This window comes from Bombina bombina, chromosome 4, assembly GCF_027579735.1.
Source record: "Bombina bombina isolate aBomBom1 chromosome 4, aBomBom1.pri, whole genome shotgun sequence".
Taxonomy (NCBI): domain Eukaryota; kingdom Metazoa; phylum Chordata; class Amphibia; order Anura; family Bombinatoridae; genus Bombina; species Bombina bombina.
In genome coordinates, this window is record NC_069502.1 from 1,119,880,865 (window position 1) to 1,119,903,229 (window position 22,365).

The following is a 22,365-nucleotide window of genomic DNA, read 5'->3' on the forward strand; positions in this document are numbered from 1 at the left end:
TAAGCAGTAATCCTATAGACATAAGAAGGGGTAATTGAAATCCTATGTATTTTATTTGTATCAGGGCTAAATGCAGCAAGCAATTATGGCAGCATGGTTTAGACACTGGGGCAGCATAACGGTTTTTATTGCAAAACGGTTCAATATAACTGGTGTTGTACATTGTGCTGGGGGTTCACATGGCTATAATCATACAATTTAAGATGCTTCTACCACATGGCTAGTTCTGTTCCGCTTTACTTGCAGATGTTTAGGCTGAGAGTACATTGCATATGATGGGCGGGCCTAATTTTCGCGCCTCAGATGCGCAGTTCATTTTGTCAAGAAGGCAGCAAACTTCAGCTCCGGTTGGGCCCAAAATATGAAATTGTCTACCGGAGTCATAGTGAGACGTTTGTCAAATCCCTGAGGGCAGGTAGGCACCACAGCAGAACTGTGGCGAGGTGCAGGGGGTTGTCTCCAGTTTTTTCATAATGGTTTTGTGTCCCATTATTCCTTTAGAGGGTTAATTTGTCCCTTACTTGTGGTGCAATATCAGACTGCAATCTAGGATAGATATACGTTAAAATTGAACGTTTGTTAACCTTTTAAGCAGATTTGGGAAAATTGTGCGCTTTTTTATCTCTTAAAGGCGCAGTACTTGTTTTTTCAAAAATTGTTTTCTTCAATAAATAAAGTGTTTTCACGACTTTTGTGGTTATTACTAGCCTGTTCAATATGTCTGACATTGAGGAAAGTCAATGCTCTATGTGTTTAGAAGCAATTGTGGAACCCCCTCTTACATTGTGTCCTTCTTGTACTGAAAGGGCCTTACACTGCAAAGAACATATTTTAAATGATAAAAGTATGTCTCAGGATGATTCTCAGTCTGAAGAGAATCAGGTTATGCCATCCAATTCTCCCCAAGTGTCACAACCTTTAACGCCCACTCAAGCGACGCTAAGTACTTCTAGTGCGTCTAATTCTTTTACTCTGCAAGATATGGCTGCAGTTATGTCTACTACCCTTACAGAGGTATTATCTAAACTGCATGTTTTACAGGGTAAACGCAGTAGGTCAGGTATTACAGTGCATACTGAACCCTCTGATGCTTTATTGGCCATTTCCGATGTACCCTCACAGTGCTCTGATTTGGGGGTTGGGGAATTGCTGTCTGAGGGAGAACTTTCAGAATCAGGAAATGTGTTGCCTCAGACAGATTCGGACATGATGTCCTTTAAATTTAGGCTTGAACACCTCCGCCTGTTACTCCGGGAGGTTTTAGCGACTCTGGATGATTGTGACCCTATTGTGATACCACCAGATAAATTGTGTAAGATGGACAAATATCTAGAGGTGCCTACTTACACTGATGTTTTTCCAGTTCCTAAAAGAATTTCGGACGTTGTTACAAAGGAATGGGATAGACCAGGTATTCCGTTCTCTCCCCCTCCTAATTTTAAGAAAATGTTTCCCATATCTGACACCATTCGGGATTCTTGGCAAACGGTCCCTAAGGTGGAGGGAGCTATTTCTACCCTGGCTAAGCGTACAACTATACCTATTGAGGACAGTTGTGCTTTCAAAGATCCTATGGATAAAAAGTTAGAGGGTCTTCTAAAGAAATTATTTATTCATCAGGGGTTTCTTTTACAACCTATAGCTTGCATTGTTCCAGTTACTACTGCAGCAGCTTTTTGGTTTGATGCTCTAGAAGAGTCTCTTAAGGTCGAGACCCCATTAGATGACATTTTGGATAGAATTAAAGGCTCTCAGGCTAGCTAATTCTTTTATTACTGATGCCACTTTTCAAATGGCTAAATTAGCAGAGAAAAATGCAGGTTTTGCCATCTTAGCGCGTAGAGCGTTATGGCTTAAATATTGGTCTGCTGATGTGTCATCAAAATCTAAGCTTTTAGCCATTCCTTTTAAAGGCAAGACCCTATTCGGGCCTGAATTGAAGGAAATCATTTCTGACATTACTCTAGGTAAAGGTCATTCCCTGCCTCAGGATAAGGCTGTGAAGATGAGGGGTAAACAAAATAATTTTCATTCCTTTCGAAACTTTAAAGGAGGACCCTCTGCTTCCTCTTCCGCCACAAATCCAAGTCAGTCTGGAGACCTAACCAGGCCTGGAACAAAGGTAAACAAGCTAAGAAGCCCGCTGTTGCTACCAAGACAGCATGAAGGGGCAGCCCCCGATCCGGGACCGGATTTAGTAGGGGGCAGACTTTCTCTCTTTGCTCAGGCTTGGGCAAGAGATGTTCAGGATCCCTGGGCATTGGAAATTGTGACCCAGGGGGGTATCAGCTGGAATTCAAGGAATTTCTCCCAAGAGGGAGACTTCATCTTTCACGTTTGTCTGTAGACCAGACAAAAAGAGAGGCGTTCTTACGCTGTGTAAACGACCTCTATACCATGGGAGTAATTTGCCCAGTTCCAAAACTAGAACAGGGACAAGGGTTTTACTCAAATCTGTTTGTGGTTCCCAAAAAAGAGGGAACTTTCAGACCAATTTTAGATCTCAAATGCCTAAACAAATTTCTCAGAGTCCCATCATTCAAGATGGAGACTATACGAACAATTCTGCCAATGATCCAGGAGGGTCAATATATGACTACCGTGGACTTGAAGGATGCATACCTTCATATTCCTATTCACAAGTATCATCATCAGTTCCTAAGGTTTGCCTTCCTGGACAAACATTTTCAGTTCGTGGCTCTTCCCTTCGGGTTGGCCACAGCACCCAGGATCTTCACGAAGGTTCTAGGGTCCCTGTTGGCGGTTCTCAGGCCGCGGGGCATAGCAGTGGCGCTCTATCTGGATGACATTTTGATCCAGGCGTCAACTTATCATCTAACCAAATCTCACACGGATATCGTGTTGGCATTTCTAAGAACTCACGGTTGGAAAATAAATATAGAAAAGAGTTCACTAGTTCCACTAACAAGAGTTCCATTCTTGGGAACTCTGAAAGACTCGGTAGACATGAAAATATTTCTGACGGAGGTCAGAAAGTCAAAGATTCTAAATACTTGCCGAGCACTTCAGTCCATTCCTCGGCCGTCAGTGGCTCAGTGTATGAAGGTCATTGGATTAATGGTAGCAGCAATGGACATTGTTCCGTTTGCTCGCTTTCATCTCAGACCACTGCAGCTGTGCATGCTCAGACAGTGGAATGGGGATTATGCAAATTTATCTCCTCAGATAAATCTGGATCAAGAGACCAGAGACTCTCTTCTTTGGTGCTTGTCACAGGATCATCTGTCCCAGGGAATGTGCTTGCTCAGACCAGCATGGGTTATAGTGACGATGGACGCCAGCCTCTTGGGCTGGGGTGCAGTCTGGAATTCCCTGAAGGCTCAGGGTGTTTGGACTCAGGAGGAGTCTCTACTACCAATCAATATTCTGGAACTGAGAGCAATATTCAACGAGCTTCAGGCGTGGCCTCAGTTGGCTTTGACCAAATTCATAAGATTCCAGTCAGACAATTCACGCCTGTAGCATATATCAATCATCAAGGGGGAACAAGGAGTTCTATAGTGATGATAGAGGTTTCAAAAATAATCCGATGGGCGGAGGCTCACTCTTGCCATCTGTCTGCAATCTATATCCCAGGAGTAGAGAACTGGGAAGCGGATTTTCTAAGTCGTCAGACTTTTCATCCGGGGGAGTGGGAACTCCATCCGGAGGTGTTCGCATCATTGATCCGTCAATGGGGCACGCCGGAATTGGATCTGATGGCATCTCGTCAGAACACCAAACTTCCTTGTTACGGGTCCAGGTCAAGGGATCCCCAAGCTGTACTGATAGATGCTCTAGCAGTGCCTTGGTCGTTCAACCTGGCTTATGTGTTTCCTCCATTTCCTCTCCTACCTTGTCTGATTGCAAGAATCAAACAGGAGAGAGCTTCAGTAATCCTGGTAGCGCCTGCGTGGCCACGCAGGACTTGGTATGCAGATCTAGTGGACATGTCATTTCTGCCACCGTGGAAACTGCCATTGAGACAGGACCTTCTCATTCAAGGTCCGTTCCAACATCCCAATCTAAATTCTCTGCAGCTGACTGCTTGGAGATTGAACGCTTAGTCTTATCTAAGCGGGGATTCTCTGACTCGGTCATTGATACTTTGATTCAGGCTCGTAAGCCTGTCACGAGAAAGATTTACCATAAGATATGGCGTAAATATCTTTGTTGGTGCGAATCCAAGGGCTACTCATGGAGTAGGGTTAAGATTCCTAGGATTTTGTCCTTTCTCCAAGAAGGATTGGAGAAGGGATTATCAGCTAGTTCCTTAGAGGGACAAATTTCTGCTTTGTCAATTTTTCTACACAAGCGTCTGGCAGATGTCCCAGATGTTCAGTCTTTTTGTCAGGCTTTAATCAGAATCAAGCCTGTGTTTAAACCTATTGCTCCGCCATGGAGTTTGAATTTAGTTCTCAATGTTCTTCAAGGGGTTCCGTTTGAACCCATGCATTCCATAGATATTAAACTGTTATCTTGGAAAGTTTTGTTTTTAGTTGCTATCTCTTCGGCTCAAAGAGTTTCTGAACTTTCTGCGTTGCAATGTGATTCGCCTTATCTTATATTCCATTCTGATAAGGTGGTTTTGCGTACTAAACCTGGATTTCTTCCTAAGGTTGTTTCTAATAAGAATATTAATCAGGAAATTGTTGTTCCTTCCTTGTGTCCTAATCCTTCTTCTAAGAAGGAACGTCTGTTGCATAACTTGGACGTGGTTCAGGCCTTGAAGTTTTTTACTTACAAGCGACCAAGGATTTCCGTCTAACATCTTCTCTATTCGTTGTTTATTCTGGAAGACGTAGGGGTCAAAAAGCTACGGCTACCTCTCTTTCTTTTTGGCTGAAAAGCATCATCCGCCTGGCATACGAGACTGCTGGACAGCAGCCCCCTGAAAAAATTACGGCTCATTCTACTAGAGCTGTGGCTTCCACATGGGCTTTTAAAAACGATGCTTCTGTTGTACAGATTTGTAAGGCTGAGACTTGGTCCTCCCTTCATACTTTTTCCAAATTTGATACTTTTGCTTCTTCTGAGGCTATTTTTGGGAGAAAAGTTCTTCAAGCAGTGGTGCCTTCCATTTAGGTATCTGTCTTGTTCATCTGTGTCCTGTTGGTTTGGTATTGTATCCCACAAGTAAGGATGAATCCGTGGACTCGTCGTATCTTGTAGAAGAAAAGGAAATTTATGCTTACCTGATAAATTGATTTTTTTTATGATACGACGAGTCCACGGCCCTCCCTGTTATTTTAAGACAGATTATAATTTTTTTTTCAAAACTTCAGTCACCTCTGCACCTTTTAGCTTTTCTTTTCTCTTCCTATACCTTCGGTCGAATGACTGGGGGTGGAGAGAAGGGAGGAGCTATATATACAGCTCTGCTGTGGTGCTCTTTGCCACTTCCTGTTAGCAGGAGGATAATATCCCACAAGTAAGGATGAATCCGTGGACTCGTCGTATCGTAGAAGAAATCAATTTATCAGGTAAGCATAAATTTCCTTTTTCTCCAGGATGGTCTGGAGAAAGGGTTGTCAGTCAGTTCTCTGAAAGGTCAGATTTCTGCATTATCTATTCTTTTACATAACCATCTTATCTTGGAAGGTTTTGTTTCTTATCACTTTTTCTTCTGCTCTGAGAGTTTCCAAATTCTTGGCTTTGCAGTGCGATTCGCCTTTATTTTTCATGCTGATAAGGTGGTCCTTCGTACTATATTGAGGTTTCTCCCTTAGGTGGTTTCGGATAGAAATATTAATCAGGAAATTGTTGTTCCTTCTCTCTGTCCTAATCCTTCTTCTAATAAGGAATGTCTGTGGCTTTTGTGCCTGCTCTCAAATTTTACCTACAGGCTACTAAGAATTTTCGCCTGTCTTCTGCCCTGTTTGTTTGTCTGGAAAGCGTAAGGGTCAGAAGGCTACTTCTACTTCTCTTTCCCTCTGGATGAAAAGTATAATTTGCTTTGCTTATGAGACTGCTGGACAGCAGCCTCCTGAGAGAATTACAGCTCATTCCACTTGGGCTTCCAAAAATGAAGCTTCTGTGGAACAGATTTGCAAGGCAGCAACATGGTCCTCTCTGCATACATTTTCCAAATTTGATACACTTGCCTCGGCTGAGTCCTCTTTTTGGGACAAAGGTTCTTCAAGTGGTGGAGCCTTCTGTTTAGGTCTACCTGTCTTGTTCTCCCTCCCTGTTCATTCCGTTTCCTCTAGCTTGGGTATTGGTTCCCACTAGGAATGACGTTGTGGACTCTCCATGTCTTAGGAAAGAAAAGAAAATGTATGCTTACCTGATAAATTTCTTTCTTTCCTTCCGGACATGGAGAGTCCACGACCCCACCCTTAAGATTAGACTGTAATTTTTTACTAAACCTCAGGCACCTCTACATCTTTTATGTTACGTTCTTTTTCCATTTCCCTTCGGCTGAATGACTGGGGATTATGGCTAAGGGAAGGAACACTTAACAGCTTTGCTGGGGTGCTCTTTACCGCCTCCTGCTGGCCGGGAGTAAATGTCCCACTAGTTATTGGAATGTTGTTGTGGACTCTTCATGTCCGGAAGAAATAAATTTATCAGGTAAGCATACATTTTTTGTTTTTGCCAAATTTCCCTGGGGAAAAAAGACCAGCGGTGGAAAAAAATATATAGCATAGCCACAAAGACCACTGAGCTACCAGCGCATTCAAAAACACAGTTTAAAGAATCTTGCACAGTACCTGGAAGTTTGAGATTCAACTGATAGACCATCAGAACAATCTCTGGGCGACCCCAAAGATCTTTTATCTGATAGAACATAACCAGATGAAAAGACCACTCTTCTAGACGAAAAAACTGCTTCCCATTTGCAGAAATAAGACAGCAATAATCTTCTGCCCAGGAAAGAATTTGAGATACTAACCTCATAACTAGGGAACTAAGAGTTCTCCCCTGATGATTGACATAAGCTTCAGATGTAACATAGTCTAATTTGAAAACAGAGAAAAGAATAATTTTTCAATAGAGGCCCACCTTGAAGGGCCCTGAATATTGCATGTAGTTTAAAAACATTAATAGGAAACATTGCCTGCTGAGGAGACAAACTCCTTATGCCTTCTGAGACCCCCCATCCTGAAAAAAACTTGCACATGTAAAGATTACAGACTTAGAATTATGAACAAAATAAACCCCATGCTTAAAGAGCTAATAGTTTAGCCACCAAGACAGAAACAGACTTGTTCTGGAATGCAAACGAGTCCTCAGAGACAAGTATCACCCCTGTATCACAGGAAAATATACAAAGTGCTCATATGAAAGCAAACGGAATGGCAACCAAGGACGCAAACATGAGACCTGACACCTCCATGCAAAGAGCTACTGAAGGAAAAAAGTGAGACTGCAGTGTCAGGCAAACTCCAGCTTCAACTGTCTAAGCTCTATCAAAGAAAGCCTCATAGAAACTGAATCTATTTGAACGCCCAGAAAAGCAACCTTTATCTGAGGCACCAGTAGCTGTTTGGAAAAATAACCTTTCAACCATGTTGTTGAAGAAACAGCAGTCTGCTGGAGAAAAATACTGCTAAATGTAAAGATGGAGCTTAAACCAAGATATCATCCAGGTCAGGAAATACTGCAATCTGATCTGATTACAGAAAAGAAGATATCCAATCAAGATATAATACTTGCGGTTTAGAGCGGACTTCTGGCCTTCTGCATCCTACCCCATAAGAATTGACTCATGATAAGAAGAATTACATGACTATGAGACATTTAATTATATTATTATTTTATTATGAAAAGTAAAACACTAGCAAATTTGAAGGTGCCAGACAGAAAGAAAGTCTTGTGCTGTTTATTTTCTGTCTTCTTTCTCTGTTTTTCCCTGTAGCCCTCTGTGGCTCACAGTCTATAAATTGTATGTTGTTTATTTTGCTGGTTATAAAATAAAGAATTAAAAAAAAGAAAAAAAGAAAAGAAGATATCCAAAACTTTAGAAACCAATGATGTTCCTTTCAAAACTATTGTGGACATAAACTGACCACGTAGAATAGTCCAAATAGTTTCCATTTTGACAGTAGGAACTTGAAAGACTTGTTCAAGGTTTCTAGATCATAATTGATCTGATAGCTCCCTGATAGTTCCATAAAGGGAACCTAGGAACATAGGACAGAAAAAACCTTCCCTTTTGGAGGCCTTAATCTGAATCTATTCATTATCATTGAGACTATAATAATCAAGGAACCTGAACAGACTAAAATCAAGCTTCCTGAAAAAGGAATAACCTACCCCCTACCAGAGCCTCTGGATCGAGAACTGTATCTACATGCAGTCTTGGATGGGGGAGGATATTAAAACTGCTGGACCTGTTCCAGTTAAACTAATGTGAACTGAATAACTAAATAATTTTTATGAGTTATTGGAAGGAAAAAGTGTATTATAATAACTTTTTATGAAAATGAACAGCAACACTTGTTGCTAATAGCTTATCAAGACTGTTCAAAATGTTACAAATGATTAGTTTTCCTTATTATAGATAAATAATTAGTGAGTCTGCAATGATACAAACATACGCAGTTAAACACACAATGCTGCTGCTTCCAAGTACCAAAATCAAGATCACACTTATTATTAATATTGCGTTTTTAATGTATAACCAGCCCTTGTATTGTCCATCTACTAGCAAGGTAGTGCTAGCACAGGAGTTCAGTCTCCTTATTTTTAACCTGCATGCTGCAGTATCCATAGTACAAATATACATGTTTTAATAGCACTTATTTTGTATGCATGATTGTGATTGGAGGAGTTTAGTTACAACCAAGTTTGTGTGTAATATGTTAAAGTGTGATGAAATATGTATGGGATAATGAAATGGCAGTTTGAGCCATCCCACACAATGGAGTAATAACGTCAAAGGCCTTTGACAAAGCAGCAGTGCGAAACGTACGTTGGGCGTTTCTGTCATGGTCCAGTCCTGACCGAGGGTCCTCAGTGATATCGCTTGCTATTTTGGAAATATTTTTCTGATTTGTTATGCTAACTCAGACCAGTATGGGCATATCCAGTAATTGTTAAAAAAAAAATTGCACTGGTGTCACACATGAGTATAGCAGCTCACCATCCTATTATGCTCCCTTGGGAGGCTTATGAGTCACAGATAATCTGTATTTAGGAGCCTTTTGTTTTGTGTGACCTAGTTCAATTGGTATAGTTACCCATATTGTACTTGTCTGATATCTGACCTTTTTTGATGGTTCTGGATCTGACTACATATGAGTAATATTGTTACTTGGGCCGCACATGCCTATGTATATATTAATTTTTTTAAATTTCTTTTAATGGAATTTTATTTTCTCATTTTACTTTGTATCATTAATAAAAGTTGTTCTATAAATTATTCTGTCATGTAGATTGAGACCTGATATGATTAATATTTGATGTTTGCCCTCTTATATTTCTTTATAAACCTCTATATGTCTAGCAGATTTACTCCATTCTATGTGAGATCTTAGTTCTACTAATGTATATGGGTACAATCTGCAGAGGCACAGTACTTGTTATATTTATATGTAGCTTTTAATATCTTTTATTTTCTCCTTCAGCTGTCTTAAATTTTACTTACTGCCTGCGGCCGAGGTGACTCGGATTTGCTAATTTAAGGGATTGTTTATTTTGATATACCAAGTGGAGAGCACTTTTCTTGAGAAACTAAACCTTAGACTTGTTGTAAATGCCTAAATTATAAGCCTGTTGTTATAACTACTTTTCACTGACTAGTAATGTAACAGTTAATGTTATGTTAATTATGGCAGAAGGTATATAAAACCATTGAACTGAGTCCAATCATCTCTATAGTGTCACATTCTTTAGTATGCCTGGTGCATATCTGTTTCACGGTTTTGCTAAGTAACTATGTAACTTAATACTTTAGAGAGGGATATGTTCCTAATACCTATCTTTATCAATGATAGCCTCTGGTTTGATAAACTTTAAAGGAACAGTTTAGTCCAAAATAAACTTTCATGATACAGATAGGGCATGTCATTTTAAACAACTTTCCAATTTACTTTCCAATTTTGCTTTGTTCTCTTGGTATTCTTAGTTGAAAGCTAAATTTAGGAGGTTCATATGCTAATTTCTTAGACCTTAAAGGCTGCCTCGTATCTGAATGCATTTTGACAGTTTTCACCACTAGAGGGCATTAGTTAATTTGTGTCATAGATAACATTGAACTCGCGCACATTGTTACCTAGGAGTTAGCACTGATTGGCTAAAATGCAAGTAGGTCAAAAGAACTGACATAAGGGGGCAGTCTGCAGAGGTTTAAATACAAGGTAATCACAGAGGTAAAAAGTGTATTAATATAACTGTGTTGGTTATTCAAAACTAAGGAATGGGTAATAAAGGGATTATCTATCTTTTAAAAAAATAACAATTCTGAGGTGTAGACTGTCCCTTTAAGAGATAAGGTCTTACCTATTACCACTCATGCTACATTTAAACATACCGTTGGGTCCTCCTCCTTTGGAGTGTATGTCCACATGGAATTATTCGATCTTGGCAACTATCTTTTACCATAAATTGTTTGTACATCTCCAACTGTGGTTGTTGCCCTCCACAGCATTTAAAGGTGTTGAATATGAATCCATTTCTATATGTTCTTCACTGAACACTTGTATTTTATTTGTTATAACCTTGGCCTATTTAAATTGCTAGCTTATACTGATGCATAGTTTTGCTTTAAAGACACTATTGATACTCAGAGTTTTCAAAGTACATGCTGTCATTTTTAGTTTTGACCTTTTATATATTTTTATATATATATATATATATATATATATATATATATATATATATATACATATATATATACATATACTAATAGACAAAGCGCTCTCTGGTCTTATCAAGTGTATAACACAATTTTATTACAGTGACATTCTGGGGTATTCACCCCTTCATTATATATATTGCACCTACAAAGATATAAAGGATTATTCATAGATTATTTATGTACTTACTTGATACAATATGGGTCCATGTGTGGCCCCTTTCTGTCTTGTTTTCTCTCCCCTACTTCCATTTCCAAATCCCAGATGTTTTCTGGGAGGTTCAAGTGTGGCCGCTATTTGCAATTTATTTACTATGTACCATTACTATATTAGCTTTAGGGGATACTTATCAAAAAGAAAATATGAGGTAATATTATTATTTTTTTTTCATTTAAGAGTCTTGCAGAGTTTAGTTGCTTGCTATGTATTTCTATATGTTTGCATTATGAGTCAAATATTTCATGGTATCTTAATACTCTGACAGTTGTATGTGTGTGTATATAGACAGTCGAGTCCAAAATAAACTTTCATGATTAAAATAGGGCATTTCTCTTGTTAAGTGTGTTCAGTCCACGGGTCATCCATTACTTATGGGATATATTCTCCTCCCCGAAGTTGCAAGAGGATCACCCAAGCAGAGCTGCTATATAGCTCCTCCCCTCACATGTCATATCCAGTCATTCTCTTGCAAGTCTCAACATAGGAGGTCCGCGAGAGGAGTGGTGTTTTATACTTAATTTATTTCTTCAATCAAAAGTTTGTTATTTTTAAATGGCACCGGAGTGTGCTGTTTTTCTCTCAGGCAGTATTTAGAAGAAGAATCTGCCTGCGTTTTCAATGATCTTAGCAGACGTAACTAAGATCCACTGGCTGTTCTCGCACATTCTGAGGAGTGGGGTAACTTCAGAAAAGGGAATAGCATGCGGGGTCCCCCGCAAATGAGGTATGTGCAGTAATATTTTCTAGGAATGGAATTGACTAAGAAAACACTGCTGTTACCCATATGATGTAAGTACAGCCTTTAATGCAGTAGTAGCGACTGGTATCAGGCTGATAAATGTATGCGCAGTTGAGTTATTTTCTAGGGACTAGAATTTGACTGAGAAAATACTGTTAAATACTGAAATAAATGTATGAGCCTTAACTGCAGTAGAAGCGACTGGTAGCAGGCTTAGTGATAACTTTGCATAACACTGGAAAGTTGTTTTTAAAACGTTTACTGGCATGTTATTCGTTTTGTGAGGTACTTTGGTGATAAATCTTTTTGGGCATGATTTTTTTCCATATGGCTAACGTATATTTCTGCATAGAAACCGTTGTAACAGGTCTCCCACTGTTGTAATATGAGTGGGAGGGGCCTTTTTTAGCGCCTTGTTGCGCAGTTAAAATTCTTGCACAGTCTTCCTGCTTCTTCCTCCTTGATCCAGGACGTCTCCAGAGGGCGCAGGGGTCTTCAAAATTCATTTTTGAGGGAGGTAATCAGTCACAGCAGACCTGTGACAGTGTGTTTGACTGTGAAAAAAGCGTTAAATCTTAAATTGATTATCCGTTTTTGGGTATTGAGGGGTTAATCATCCGTTTGCTAGTGGGTGCAATCCTCTGCTAAATTCATACATTTACTGTTAAAATGGTTGGCTATAACTGAATTAGTTCATTGTTATTTCAACTGTGACAGTTTTTTTGTGTTTTTAAAAGAGCTGCAGCGTTTTTTCTATTGCTTGTAAATTTATTGAAAGATTTTTTCCAAGCTTGCTAGCCTTCATTGCTAGTCTGTTTAAACATGTCTGATACAGATGAATCTGCTTGTTCATTATGTTTAAAAGCCAATGTGGAGCCCAATAGAAATATGTGTACCAATTGTATTGATGTTACTTTAAATAAAAGTCAGTCTTTAACGGTAAAGAAATTATCACCAGACAACGAGGGGGAAGTTATGCCGCCTAACTCTCCTCACGTGTCAGTACCTTCGCCTCCCGCTCAGGAGGTGCGTGAGATTGTGGCGCCAAGTACATCAAGGCCCTTACAAATCACTTTGCATGATATGGCTAATGTTATGAAAGAAGTATTATCTAATTTGCCTGAGAGGCAAGCGCGATAGCTCTGGGTTTAGAACAGAGCGTGCCGATGACACGAGAGCCATGTCCGATACTGCGTCACAATTTGCAGAACATGAGGACGGAGAGCTTCATTCTGTGGGTGACGGATCTGATCCGGGGAGACCGGATTCAGAAATTTCAAATTTTAAATTTAAGCTTGAGAACCTCCGTGTATTGCTATGGGAGGTGTTAGCGGCTCTGAACGATTGCGACACGGCTGCAATCCCAGAGAAATTATGTAGGCTGGATAAATACTATGCGGTACCGGTGTATACTGACGTTTTTCCTATACCTAAAAGGCTTACAGAGATTATTAGCAAGGAGTGGGATAGACCCGGTGTGCCCTTTTCCCCTCCTCCGATATTTAGAAAAATATTCCCAATAGACGCCACCACACGAGACTTATGGCAGACGGTCCCTAAGGTGGAGGGAGCAGTTTCTACTTTAGCCAAGCGTACCACTATCCCGGTGGAGGATAGTTGTGCTTTCTCAGATCCAATGGATAAAAAATTAGAAGGTTACCTTAAGAAAATGTTTGTTCAACAAGGTTTTATATTACAGCCCCTTGCATGCATTGCGCCCGTCACTGCTGCAGCGGCATTCTGGTTTGAGTCTCTGGAAGAGGCTATTCGCACAGCACCATTGGATGAGATTATGAACAAGCTTAAAGCCCTTAAGCTAGCTAATGCATTTGTTTCGGATGCCGTTGTGCATTTAACCAAACTAACGGCTAAGAACTCCGGATTCGCCATCCAGGCGCGCAGAGCGCTATGGCTTAAATCCTGGTCAGCAGATGTAACTTCTAAATCTAAATTGCTTAATATTCCTTTCAAAGGGCAAACCTTATTCGGGCCCGGCTTGAAATAAATTATTGCTGACATTACTGGAGGTAAGGGTCACACCCTTCCTCAGGACAGGGCCAAATCAAAGGCCAAACAGTCTAATTTTCGTGCCTTTCGTAATTTCAAGGCAGGAGCAGCATCAACTTCCTCCGCTCCAAAACAGGAAGGGAATGCTACTCGTTACAGACAGGGTTGGAAAGGCAACCAGTCCTGGAACAAGGGCAAGCAGGCCAGAAAACCTACTTCTGCCCCTAAGACAGCATGAAGAAAGGGCCCCCTATCCGGAAACGGATCTAGTGGGGGGCAGACTTTCTCTCTTCGCCCAGGCCTGGGCAAGAGATGTCCAGGATCCCTGGGCGTTGGAGATCATATCTCAGGGATACCTTTGGACTTCAAAACTTCTCCTCCACAAGGGAGATTTCATCTGTCAAGGTTATCAACAAACCTAATAAAGAAAGAGGCATTTCTACGATGTGTACAAGACCTCTTAGTAATGGGAGTGATCCACCCGGTTCCGCGGACGGAACAAGGGCAAGGTTTTTACTCAAATCTGTTTGTGGTTCCCAAAAAAGAGGGAACCTTCAGGCCAATCTTGGACCTGAAGATCTTAAACAAATTCCTAAGAGTTCCATCGTTCAAAATGGAAACTATTCGAACCATCCTACCCATGATCCAAGAGGGTCAGTATATGACCACAGTGGACTTGAAGGATGCCTACCTTCACATACCGATTCACAAGGATCATTATCGGTACCTAAGGTTTGCCTTTCTAGACGGGCATTACCAGTTTGTAGCTCTTCCCTTCGGGTTGGCTACGGCCCCGAGAATTTTTACAAAGGTTCTGGGCTCGCTTCTGGCGGTACTAAGACCGTGAGGCATAGCGGTGGCTCCGTACCTAGACGACATCCTGATACAAGCGTCAACTTTTCAAAATGCAAAGTCTCATACAGAGATAGTTCTAGCATTTCTGAGGTCGCATGGGTGGAAAGTGAACATGGAAAAGAGTTCTCTGTTCCCACTCACAAGGGTTCCCTTTCTAGGGACTCTTATAGATTCTGTAGAGATGAAGATTTACCTGACGGAGTCCAGGTTATCAAAAATCCTAAATGCTTGCCGTGTCCTTCATTCCATTCCAAGCCCATCAGTAGCTCAGTGCATGGAAGTAATCGGCTTAATAGTCGCGGCAATGGACATAGTGCCATTTGTGCGCCTACATCTCAGACCGCTGCAACTATGCATGCTAAGTCAGTGGAATGGGGATTACTCAGATCTGTCCCCTTTACTAAATCTGGACCAGGAGGCCAGAGATTCTCTTCTCTGGTGGTTGTCGCGGGCTCATCTGTCCAAAGGAATGACTTTTCGCAGACCAGATTGGACGATTGTAACAACAGATGCCAGCCTACTAGGCTGGGGTGCAGTCTGGAACTCCCTGAAGGCTCAGGGATCGTGGACTCAGGAGGAGAAACTCCTCCCAATAAACATTCTGGAATTAAGAGCAATATTCAATGCTCTTCTAGCTTGGCCTCAGTTAGCAACACTGAGGTTCATCAGATTTCAGTCTGACAACATCACGACTGTGGCTTACATCAATCATCAAGGGGGAACCAGGAGTTCCCTAGCGATGTTGGAAGTCTCGAAGATAATTCGCTGGGCAGATTCGCACTCTTGTCACCTGTCAGCGATCTACATCCCAGGCGTGGAGAACTGGGAGGCGGACTTTCTAAGTCGCCAGACCTTTCATCCGGGGGAGTGGGAACTTCACCCGGAGGTGTTTGCTCAACTGATTCTTCGTTGGGGCGAACCGGAGCTGGATCTCATGGCATCTCGCCAGAACGCCAAGCTTCCTTGTTACGGATCCAGGTCCAGGGACCCGGGAGCGGTGCTGGTAGATGCACTAGCAGCCCCTTGGGTTTTCAACATAGCTTATGTGTTTCCACCATTTCCGTTGCTACCTCGACTAATTGCCAGGATCAAACAGGAGAGAGCATCGGTGATTCTGATAGCGCCTGCGTGGCCACGCAGGACCTGGTATGCAGACCTAGTGGACATGTCGTCCTGTCCACCATGGTCTCTGCCTCTGAGGCAGGACCTTCTAATTCAGGGTCCTTTCAACCATCCAAGCCTAATTTCTCTGAGGCTGACTGCATGGAGATTGAACGCTTGATTCTATCAAAGCGTGGTTTTTCGGAGTCGGTTATTGATACGTTAATACAGGCTCGGAAACCTGTTACCAGAAAAATTTACCATAAGATATGGCGTAAATATTTATATTGGTGTGAATCCAAGAGTTACTCATGGAGTAAGGTTAGGATTCCTAGGATATTGGCTTTTCTACAAGAAGGTTTAGAAAAGGGTTTATCCGCTAGTTCGTTAAAGGGACAGATTTCTGCTCTGTCTATTCTTTTACACAAACGTCTGGCAGAGAATCCAGACGTCCAGGCTTTTTGTCAGGCTTTGGCTAGGATTAAGCCTGTGTTTAAAACTGTTGCTCCTCCGTGGAGCTTAAACTTGGTTCTTAAAGTTCTCCAGGGTGTTCCGTTTGAACCCCTTCATTCCATTGATATTAAGCTTTTATCTTGGAAAGTTCTGTTTTTGATGGCTATTTCCTCGGCTCGAAGAGTCTCTGAGTTATCTGCCTTACATTGCGATTCTCCTTATCTGATTTTTCATTCAGACAAGGTAGTTCTGCTTACTAAACCTGGGTTTTTACCTAAGGTTGTTTCTAACAGGAATAGCAATCAAGAGATTGTTGTTCCTTCATTGTGTCCTAATCCTTCTTCAAAGAAGGAACGTCTTTTGCATAATCTGGACGTAGTCCGTGCCCTGAAGTTCTACTTACAGGCAACTAAAGATTTTCTGCAAACTTCTTCTCTGTTTGTCGTTTATTCTGGTCAGAGGAGAGGTCAAAAGGCTCCGGCCACCTCTCTCTCTTTTTGGCTTCGTAGCATAATACGTTTAGCCTATGAGACTGCTGGACAGCAGCCTCCTGAAAGAATTACAGCTCATTCCACTAGAGCTGTGGCTTCCACCTGGGCCTTTAAGAATGAGGCCTCTGTTGAACAGATTTGCAAGGCTGCAACTTGGTCTTCACTTCATACCTTTTCAAAATTTTACAAATTTGACACTTTTGCTTCTTCGGAGGCTGGTTTTGGGAGAAAGGTTCTACAGGCAGTGGTTCCTTCTGTTTAATGTTCCTGCCTTGTCCCTCCCATCATCCGTGTACTTTAGCTTTGGTATTGGTATCCCATAAGTAATGGATGACCCGTGGACTGAACACACTTAACAAGAGAAAACATAATTTATGCTTACCTGATAAATTTATTTCTCTTGTAGTGTGTTCAGTCCACGGCCCGCCCTGTCTTTTTTGAGGCAGTTCTAAATTTTAATTAAAACTCCAGTCACCACTGCACCCTATAGTTTTTCCTTTCTCGTCTTGTTTCGGTCGAATGACTGGATATGACATGTGAGGGGAGGAGCTATATAGCAGCTCTGCTTGGGTGATCCTCTTGCAACTTCCTGTTGGGGAGGAGAATATATCCCATAAGTAATGGATGACCCGTGGACTGAACACACTACAAGAGAAATAAATTTATCAGGTAAGCATAAATTATGTTATTATTTTAAACTACTTTCCATTTTACGTTTATCACCAAATTTGCTTTGTTCTCTAGGTATTCTTAGTTGAAAGCTAGACCTAGGAGACTCATATGCTAATTTCTTAGACCATTCGCCTGAATGCATTTTGTCAGTTTTTCACCACTAGAGGGCATTAGTTCTTGCGTGTCATATTGATAACAATGAGCTCACGCACTTGAAGTTACCTAGGAATAAGCACTGATTGGCTAAAATGCAAGTCTGTCAAAAGAACTGAAATAAAGGGGCAGTTTGCAGAGGCTTAGATACAAGGTAATCACAGAGGTAAAATGTGTATTATTATAACTGTGTTGGTTATGCAAAACTGGGGAATGGGTAATAAAGGGATTATCTATCTTTTTAACCCCTTAATGACCAAGGATGTACGCCACACGTCCTCAAAAAAAAGACAGTTAATGACCGAGGACGTGTGGCGTACGTCCTTGGTCTGGAAAGCAGCTGGAAGCGATCCTGCACGCTTCCAGCTGCTTTCCGGTTATTGCAGTGATGCCTCGATATCGAGGCATCCTGCAATAACCCCCCTTGGCCATCCGATGCAGAGAGAGCCACTCTGTGGCCCTCTCTGCACCGGACATCGGTGGCCGGTATCGTTGGTGGGTGGGAGCAAGTCTGGGAGGCGGGTGGTCGGCCATCGATGTGCCGAGTGGAGGGGGGCGGGATCGGGGGCGGGATGGGCGGGAGCGCGCACGGGAGCGCGCGCGTGCACGGGGGGCGGCGGGCGGGCGCGTGCACGGGGCGGGAGCGAACAGCTGCACTACAGAAAAATAAACTGGGAAAAGTAAAAAAAAAAAAAGTTTTTAAAGCTGTAAATAAACAGCTAAGGGACCTGGAAGGGGTGGGGGGTTGATCTTGGGGGGGAAGCTACACTACAGAAAAGGTCATTTAAAAAAATAAAAAGGCACATTTTTTTTACTACACTGGGTACTGGCAGACAGCTGCCAGTACCCAAGATGGCGCCCATTAAGGCAGAGTGGGAGGGTTAGAGAGCTGTTTGGTTAGGGATCAGTGAGGCTGGGAGCTAAGGGGGGATCCTACACAGCAGCATATGTAAATATGCTAAAAAAAACACAAAAAAAGCCCAAATATAGCTTTTATTTTAGTACTGGCAGAGTTTCTGCCAGTACTTAAGATGGCGGGGACAATTGTGGGGGAGGGAAGAGAGCTGTTTGGGAGGGATCAGGGGGTCTCATGTTTCAGGTGGGAGGCTGAGCTCTACACTAAAGCTAAAATTAACCCTGCAAGCTCCCTACAAGCTACATAATTAACCCCTTCACTGCTAGCCATAATACACGTGTGAAATGCAGCGGCATTTGGCGGCCTTCTAATTACCAAAAAGCAACGCCAAAGCCATATATGTCTGCTATTTCTGAACAAAGGGGATCCCAGAGAAGCATTTACAACCATTTGTGCCATAATTGCACAAGCTGTTTGTAAATGATTTCAGTGAGAAACCTAAAATTGTGAAAAATTTTACTTTTTTTTTAATTTGATCGCATTTGGCGGTGAAATGGTGGCATGAAATATACCAAAATTGGCCTAGATCAATACTTGGGGTTGTCTACTACACTACACTAAAGCTAAAATTATCCCTAAAGGCTCCCTACATGCTCCATAATTAACCCCTTCACTGCTGGGCATAATACACGTGTAGTGCGCAGTGGCATTTAGCAGCCTTCTAATTACTAAAAAGCAACGCCAAAGCCATATATGTCTGCTATTTCTGAACAAAGGGGATCCCAGAGAAGAATTTACAACCATTTAAGCCATAATTACACAAGCTGTTTGTAAATAATTTCAGTGAGAAACCAAAAGTTTGTGAAAAAATTAGTAAAAAAGTGAACGATTTTTTGTATTTAATCGCATTTGGCGGTGAAATGGTGGCATGAAATATACCAAAATGGGCCTAGATGAATACTTTGGGATGTCTACTAAAAAAAAATATATACATGTCAATGGATATTCAGAGATTCCTGAAAGATATTAGTGTTCTAATGTAACTAGCGCTAATTTTGAAAAATAATGGTTTGGAAATAGCAAAGTGCTAATTGTATTTATGGCCCTATAACTTACAAAAAAAGCAAAGAACATGTAAACATTGGGTATTTCTAAACTCAGGACAAAATTTAGAAACTATTTAGCACGGGTGTTTTTTGGTAGTTGTAGATGTGTAACAGATTTTGGGGGTCATAGTTAGAAAAAGTGTGTTTTTTTCAATTTTTTCCTCATATTTTATATTTTTTTTTATAGTAAATGATAAGATATGATGAAAATAATGGTATCTTTAGAAAGTCCATTTAATGGCGAGAAAAACGGTATATAATATGTGTGGGTACAGTAAATGAGTAAGAGGAAAATTACAGCTAAACACAAACACCGCAGAAATGTAAAAATAGCCTTGGTCCCAAACGGACAGAAAATGGAAAAGTGCTGTGGTCATTAAGGGGTTAAACAACAACAATTATGGTGTTGACTGTCACTTTAAATCTTTCCTATGCATAAAACAGAGGTTTGAGGGTAAGGAAAGGTGTCAGATGAAAAGTTCTAAATTTTAACATTTCTACTGCACAGAAGTATTTCCCCATAATTTAAGAAGTTTAGTCCATGTGCTGTAGCTCTAAAAATATATTTTTCTAATTAGTATAATTCTTATTTTCATTCATTCTCTGTCTTACACTTGTTTTCTTATGTCTCCTGCTAGTTAGAAAAGATTCCTGTGGATTTGATGATCTGACATTTGCAAGCCAATCTGAATGTGGAGGTAAGAACTTAATACTTAAGTGAAGTGATACATTTATATTAGAAATGTACTAATACAAAGAGGAACACAGAACTGATCCCCCTAGAAATGATTTATTTCACAGTGATTTTTTTTTAAACATGTTTATGCTTTATCCCCTATTTAATGGGTCTTATACAATAATCTCAAATGTAAATAAATGTGGTCTGCATGTAAATCTTTGGAAATGAGTGTACAGTTATGGATAAAAGTGCATAAAAAAATACCCTACAATGACCCATCAGGGTAGCATTAAACCTGGAATATGGTTCAGCGATAGGACAGACAATGATGTAACCTGCACTTAAAGGAACAGTCAAATCCTAAAAAAACTTTCATGATTTAAATAGGGAATGTAATTTTAAACAACTTTCCAATTTACTTTTAGCACCAATTTTGCTTTGTTCTCTTAGTATTCTTAGTTGAAAGCTAAACCTAGGAGGTTCATATGCTAATTTCTTAGTCCTTGAAGACTGCCTCTAATCTGAATGCATTTTGACCACTATAGAGCATTAGTTCATGTGTTTCATATAGATAACATTGATCTCATGCATGTGAAGTTACCCTGGAGTAAGCACTGATTGGCTAAAATGCAAGTCTGTCAAAACAACTAAATCAAGGGGGCAGTTTGCAGAGTCTTAGATACAAGGTAATCACAGAGGTAAAAAGTGTATTTCTATAACAGTGTTGGTTATGCAAAACTGGGGAATGGGTAATAAAGGGATTATCTTTCTTTTTAAACAACAACAATTCTGGTGTTGACTGTCCCTTTAATGTGTGTGGTCATGTTTGTGGTTGGCTGGTTCAATGGCATAAATTCTGTCTAAATCACTTTTTCTATCCTAATGACAAAATGGCAACTTAAAGTTAAGGTAAAGTTACCTCGCTATGAAACTGTAATAATATTTGTTGTCCAAACTAATGTTTTTCATTCGTAATTTTTTTAAATTATCAGTCTAAACTAAGTTATCGCTGTTTGTACACACTTTTTTCTCTGACGGTAAATTCAACCCGTTTTTTTTTTTCTCTTGTTAAGTGTAGTCAGTCCACGGGTCATCCATTACTTATGGGATTATATCTTTTCCCCAACAGGAAGTTGCAAGAGGATCACCCAAGCAGATCTGCTATATAGCTCCTCCCCTCACATGTCATATCCAGTCATTCTCTTGCAAGCTAACTAAAGACAGGTTGTTGTGAGAGGTCTGTGGTGTTTTTAAACTTAGTTTATTTCTTCAATTAAAAGTTTGTTATTTTAAATGGCACCGGAGTGTGCTGTTTGTTTCTCAGGCAGCATTAGAAGAAGAATCTGCCTGCGTTTTTCTATGATCTTAGCAGACGTAACTAAGATCCACTGGCTGTTCTCGCACATTCTGAGGAGTGAGGTAACTTCAGAAGACGGGAATAGCATGCAGGGCCCCCCTGCAAACGAGGTATGTGCAGTAAATTATTTTTCTAAGCAATGGAATTGACTGAGAAATTACTGCTGATACCAATGTAATGTAAGTACAGCCTTAAATGCAGTGGTAGCGACTGGTATTAGGCTGAGGAGTGTGTGTACACTGAAGTATTTTTCTAGGGAATGGAATTTGACTCAGAAAATACTGTTAATACTGAAGTAATGTGTCAGCCTTAACTGCAGTAAAAGCGACTGGTAGCAGGCTTATTAATAACACTTCATAACTTTTAAAATGTATGTTCAAAACGTTTACTGGCATGTTAATCGTTTTTTGTGAGGTACTTGGTGATAAAACTTATTGGGGCATGATTTTTACCACATGGCAAACTTTTGTTTCTGCATAGAAACAGTTAACTGAGCTTCCCACTGTGTAATATGAGTGGGAGGGGCCTATTTTAGCGCTTTTTTGAGCAGTAAAAATTCAGTCACAATCTTCCTACTTCATCCTCCATGATCCAGGACGTCTCTAGAGAGCTCAGGGGTCTTCAAAATTCATTTTGAGGGAGGTAATCAGTCACAGCAGACCTGTGACAGTGTGTTTTGACTGTGATAAAAACGTTAATTATTAAATTGTTATCCGTTTTTGGGTATTAAGGGGTTAATCATCCATTTGCTGGTGGGTGCAATCCTTTGCTAACTTAATACATTTACTGTGAAAATTTGGTTGCTATAACTAATTTGGTTCATTGTTATTTCAACTGTGACAGCTTTTTGTGCTTCTTAAAGGCACAGTAGCGTT

At 40.7% G+C, this 22,365-nt stretch overlaps 1 protein-coding gene across 4 annotated transcripts in view; it reads left to right on the top strand.

Moving 5' to 3' along the window:
- The window catches only part of RPS6KC1 (ribosomal protein S6 kinase C1), a 687,051-nt gene that overhangs the window by 121,061 nt on the left and 543,625 nt on the right, over window positions 1–22,365 (top strand). For all 4 annotated transcript variants that reach the window (XM_053712472.1, XM_053712474.1, XM_053712473.1 and 1 more), the window contains one exon: window positions 20,093–20,152. In XM_053712472.1, coding sequence (XP_053568447.1) covers window positions 20,093–20,152 — 60 coding nt within the window. The remainder of the gene's footprint in view (window positions 1–20,092; window positions 20,153–22,365) is intronic.